Source organism: Hyperoodon ampullatus (genome assembly GCF_949752795.1).
Source record: "Hyperoodon ampullatus genome assembly, chromosome: 5".
Taxonomy (NCBI): Eukaryota; Metazoa; Chordata; class Mammalia; order Artiodactyla; family Ziphiidae; genus Hyperoodon; species Hyperoodon ampullatus.
Genome location: NC_136918.1, coordinates 142,225,700 through 142,231,699, shown reverse-complemented (window position 1 = coordinate 142,231,699; position 6,000 = coordinate 142,225,700). Strand labels below are relative to the sequence as shown.

The 6,000-nt window shown below is 40.3% G+C and overlaps 1 protein-coding gene across 3 annotated transcripts in view; it reads right to left on the bottom strand.

Annotated features, from left to right (window-relative positions):
• Positions 1-204: 204 nt before the first annotated feature.
• Positions 205-6,000, bottom strand: part of BACE2 (beta-secretase 2) — a gene marked incomplete at its 5' end in the record, with an annotated part of 92,296 nt that continues 86,500 nt past the window's right edge. For 2 of the 3 annotated variants that reach the window (XM_079704626.1, XM_079704627.1), the window contains one exon: positions 205-686. In XM_079704626.1, the coding sequence (XP_079560752.1) occupies positions 433-686 (254 nt within the window). In that variant the 3' untranslated portion in view covers positions 205-432. The remainder of the gene's footprint in view (positions 687-6,000) is intronic. The other variant, XM_079704628.1, reaches the window with a different exon arrangement.

The window sequence follows — 6,000 nt, the reverse complement described above, 5'->3', positions numbered from 1 at the left end:
AAAAAGCTTCCCATTAGCTAAGAAGAGTTATCAACTATATGCACTTATTTCTCCAGAGATAGGAGGGAGGAGAGAACAAGCCAAACAAGCAAGGCTCTTGGTTTTCTTTTCTTTTTTGGGGGGTGGGGGTGGGGGGGTGGCACACCTAGATAGTTTGGCATAACCAGCTACATAAAGCCTGAAGCCCAATTCACTCTGTTTTGATTATGAATGAGGTGTCTTTTATTATCATTTTCCTTGGAAGTAGGAGAGTAGGAGGAAGCTTTAAAATCAAGAATCAAAATACAGTGAATCTGGAAGGCATCTGGGAGCAGAACAGAGACTTAAGACTAATGGACACAGGAAGAAACCTTGCCTTATAACCCCTGCCTGCTGCCCCTTGAATTGTCATAATCCTTAAGTTCAAGGTTGCTAGAGGTTAGGCTTTTCTCTTCATTTCCAGCGATGCCGGACGAGAGAGGACTCATCATTGACGACCTCGGGATCTGGGGGTAGATGCCGGCACCGGAACGGAAGTAGCAGCAGGATGATTAAGATAAGAAGGATGATTCCACACACGCTCATGAGAGTATAGGACACGATCCACAAAATGGGCTCATTCAGAGGCAGGGCAGGGACGCAGTTGCTGGCTATGTCCTCTGTTGAGAAAGGCCCAGAAATTTCAGACACTGGAGCACCTGCGATTTCTGAGGAGACAGAAAGGGGAGAATCCACAGCTGTGAAATGAGCAGTCCATCTCTATCACGTGACAAAAGAGATAACCCTGTGCTTTATCAGCCCAAGTCAAGTCACATCGGCACTCAGGTTCCAAGGGCCCAGGCATCTGAGCACGCACCGAGGGAGGTCTCGGTGGCCGTGTCCCTTCAGAGGGTCCGGTCCCCTTTGCACTGGAATGACAGCATGTTTCAAGGTCTGCAGGTGTTGGACCCACGTGGTGGGGAGCAACGTGCAGAAGGGCCCATGCGGAAGCGTCAGGTGATTCGAGGAGGCTGGCAAGGCTGGAGCGCTATGCAGGTGAGAGTGTGTCAGTCAGAGCCTGTTAGGAGCTGTGTGGTCGTGCTTCCTCAGTGGAGATGAGCAAGGAAGAGTAGGGCAAGGAAGTAAGAAGAGAAGTAGCATCTAGAACAGAAAACTCAGCCGCACCCGCCAGAATCTCAGGGATCTCCCCTGTGGAGTCAACCTGAGTGCATGCTCCGTGGTGGATTCCCCAGCAGGTAACATGCTCACATCAGCCTGACCCACATTCCTAATGGGTTCCAAGACCAGCTGGGTGAGCCTGGCCCAGGAGACCCTTCCCCATTGCACTCTTGTCCTATGTCACATCTCCAGTGTACACAGGACCCAGAATCAAGAGTGGTTAGTGAGTGCAACTGCAGATTCAAGACATAACTGGTAACCAAGAAAAAACGCGGCTACTATTCATCCCGTGACTTTTGCAAACTGACTCTTGAAAAATGTTCTTCCTGGAGAAGGAAGTTGAAGTGATTTCCTGAAGCAGGTTGAGGATTGCCAGTATTTCATTTGTCTACACTAGCCTGATCTGCTCCTTTCAGAAGTACAGAATTTGCTTGGCATCTCAAGTTTTACCTGGAAAAAGAAAAAGGCCTCATGACCCATTTACCTGTATTTAACTGCAGAAATGAATATTTAGGTGCCAGAAAATAACATTGCTAAGCATTAATTTTCCTGTAAGTAAAGCCTCAACATCCTAAGACCTGCCAAGTAAGATCTTTTTTTTACTGAGGAAAGAAAAAATCAAAATAACAATGGAATAATAGTTAAAAGTATGGTTTAAAATGCGGGAAAAGACAAACTCAAATAGTTTGCAAAGAGGTTACATTTTCTTGTTACAAATGTGGATTCTGTTAATGTGGATCCATGGCTTTTTCTAAATGTGCTGGGAGAGAAAAGCAAGGAACAAGCCTGCAAACACCTACGAACAGAGGGATGCTGGCCTTCAGTTAATCCAGACACCCAAGTGCCTATAGCATCTTCAGCTACCAGCAGCCTGCCAGGTCCTGTTGAAAATCAAGTTTTGTTGGAACACAGCCACTTTCATTCATTTATGTATTGTCTATGGTTATTTTTGTGCTAAAACAGCAGAGTGGGACAGTTGTGACAGAGACCATCTGGCTCAAAAACCTAAAATATTTACTATCTGGCTCTTTGTGGAAAAAGTTTGCCAATACCTGGCCTATAGCAGTTAACAAACATTTTAAATAACAAAAAATAACTCCACTCTTCTTATTACAAAGGCGATACATACGTACAGTAGAAAAATTGAAAATATAAGGAAATAAGGAAATAAAAACTCATAAATTCACCACTCAGAAACGTCAATATTCATAGTTTAGAGTATAATCATAGGCATCCATTTTTTAAACAAAGATGGGATCATGTGACACATGCTGTTTCATACACTGTATGTTCACATTACATGTGATAAAAAATCTTTTGATATCACTTAATTTTCCACAATGTTATTATTATGACTACACAAAAAACCAAACTATAGATGTATCGAATTTGCTTATCAATCCCTATCTGTGACTATTTAAGTGGTTTTCAATATTTCCACCATTATAAACACCGACATATGAAACATATTGTACCTAAATCTTTGCCCATATTCTTATTATGTTTCAGAATGAATAAATAAAGTAAAATATGGGTCAAGGTAGGCTCACTTTTAGGATCTGGATATATGCTGACAACATGCCCACAAGAAAGGCTGAGCCACTGTGCACACATGCCCACCAGCATAGGATGGGGGTGCCACTTCCCACTTTTGCACCAGCATCTATAAGGAAGAATGATGGTCCTCAATCCAAGATCATAATGTTTACAATTCTTTGATTACTAGTTGGGGGACCATTTGAAAAATACACTCACTGGCCATTTCTATTTCTATTATAATTTCTATCTTTTTCTCATGGATTTGTAAGAGTCGTTTATATGGTAAAAAACTTTTTTTTTGCTGCAAATGTCTTTCCACAGTAGGTCATTTGTCTTTTCAAAGATTTATTTACTTTGTAAATAGAGAAGCTTTAACAAATGCAATTATGAGAGTGAAACATGCTTAGTGCAAAGACAATATCTTAATAGATCAAAGCACAAAGGAATGAAAAATCACCTGAAACCACTTCTGCTTCTAGACAGGATGGAAGAGGAACCAGATTTACCCTCCCACCTGAAACAACTAAAATAGACAAAAAAAAAAAAAAAAAAACCCATGAAAAAAAGACTCTGAAGATATTAAAACTTGAACAAGGAGAGACAATAAATCTGGAGAGATGGGAAACAGATGGTGTGAGCCGCACAGGTGCGCTTCTTACTGCCTTGAGAGAGTTTCTGGGTTGTGGCACAGAGAAGGGTGACACTGGCGGAGTATGGTGGTCTCCCCAAGTTGGGGAGACAGAGGCAGAAATCCAGAGAACCAAAGGCTGTTAGAGTTTGCACGCAGAGGGATGCAGAGGAGACAGCTACACAGAGAAATGCCACGTATCTCCAGAGGGCCTCCCCTGAGCCTCCAGCTGAGTGCTGACCTTAAAGTGAATGAAGGCCAGTGAAAGAACCACTTGGAAGGATTAAAAGAAACAGTGCTTGGAGTTCACACAGGGCTGAGAATAATGCCTATTGCCAATTATTTCCTGTTCACTCTGTTTCCCACGGTGAAAAAAACAAACAAAAACCCAGAAAAACTCACTCAATTCACAGGGTACTTAGAGTACTAAAGGTCTTTCCTCTGTAATAGGAAAGATGAATCATAGACTAAACACTGCTCTGATCCCTCTGATAAAGCTTAAAAGCAAGACAAAAAAGGATCAAGCTCTTTCTAAGGAACTTAACTGTGACCCAGAACAAATCTCAAGAGTATTTTAGAGAATACAAACATATTCAGTGCCCAACAAGGTAAAATTCACAATGTCTGGCATCCAATACAAAATTACCAAGATGCAAGGAAAGAGGAAAACACAATACGTAGCAGGGGAAAACTAATCAACTAAAACTTAGCAAGAAATGACACAGGTGACAGAATTATTAGACAAGATATTAAGACAGTAATTATAACTCTGTTCCACTCAGGAAACTAGAGGAAGTATTAGCCATGTTAAACGGAGACATACAAACTGTATAAAAAAAAAAGACCTACATCAAACTTCTAGAGATTAAAAACTGCATTACGTGAGATGAAAAATACACTGAATGGTGTTAATAGCAGATAATACACTGCAGATAAAAGACAAGTGAACTTGAAAACATACCAGTAGGAACTATCGAAATGAAACAAAGAAAGAGCAAAATACTGAAAAAAAAATAGAAAATCAGTAAACCATGGGACCACCTAAATGAGAGGAGAGGATGGGAGACAGAAAAAATATTTGAAGAAACAGTAACCAAAAATTTTCCAAATTTGATAGAAAGTATAAACCCGCAGATCCAGGAGGCTCAAAGAGCCCCAAGTATAAGAAACATGAATACACCAGTGAATTGCTCAAAACCAGTGATAAAGAGAAAAATCTTTAAAGCAGAGAGAAAAAGAAATATTATGTACAAAGGAACAAAGAAAAGGATTACAGAAGATTTCATGTCAGAAATAATACAAGCTACAAGATAGTGGAGCAACATCTTTAGAATACCAGGGCGAAAAACCCTGCCAGCCTAGAATTCTATACAAAGCAAAAATATTTTTCAAAACTGAAGATAAAAAAGATGTTTTCAGACATACACGAGCGGAAAGAATTTATCATAGGCAGACACACACGCGCGTGCACAAACACACACACATATGCATAATGAAGTATTATTCAGTCTTAAAAAATAAGGATATCTTGCCATTTGTGTAACATGGATGAGCCTGGAGGACATTATGCTAAATGGAATTAGCCAGACACAGAATGACAAATACTGCATGATCCACTTACATGTGAAATCTAAAAAAGTCAAACTCATAGATTCAGAGAGTAGAATGGTAGTTGCTAGGAGCTGGGGGGTAGGAATATGGGGAGGTGTTAAGGCACACAAAGTTGCAGTTATGCAAGATGATTAAGTCTGGGGTCTAATGTACAGCATGGTGATTATAGTTAACAATACTGTATACATGAAATTTGCCAAGAGGGTGTATCTTAAGTGTTCTTACCACTACCAAAAAAAAAAAAAAAAAAAAGGAAGAAAGAAAGAAACTACTAACTATGTGAGGCAATGAACATGCCAATTAGCTGGAGTGTGGTAATCATTTTACAATGTACACATATATCAAAACATCAAGCTGTATACCTTAAATATGTATAACTTTTAGTTGTCAATTATATCTCAATAAAGCTGAAAAAAAGAAAGAAATCATCACCATAGAGCTGCACTATAAAATGAACTAAAGGAAGCCCTTCCAGCAGAAGAAAAATGAAATCAGGTGGAAACACTGGACCTACACACAGAAAAGAACACTATAAATTGTAACTATGTAGGCAATTATAAAATCTTCATTTCTAAGTTTAAATATTTAAAAAGATAACTGATTAAAGCAAAAATAATAATATATTGGGTGGTCTGTAACACACATCTAAGTAATATGTATGACAATAACTGCACAAATGACAGAGGAGAGAAAGGGAAGTACACTGTGTAGGTTCTTTTACTACAGGAAGTGGTAGATGTGATAAGGTAAAGGTGGATACTACAAACCCTAGAGCCACTAAAATAACGTAGCAAAGAGTCATAGCTAATAAACAAGGGGAAAAAAAGGCTCAATTCAAAAGAAGGCAGAGGGGCTCCCCTGGGGCACAGTGGTTAAGAATCCACCTGCCAATGCAGGGGACATGGGTTCGAGCCCTGCTACGGGAAGATCTCACATGCCGCGGAGCAACTAAGCCCGTGTGCCACAACTACTGAGCCTGCACTCTAGAGCCTGTGAGCCACAACTACTGAGCCCACGTGCCACAACTACTGAAGCCCGTGTGCCTAGAGTCCATGCTCTGCAACAAGAGAAGCCACTGCAATGAG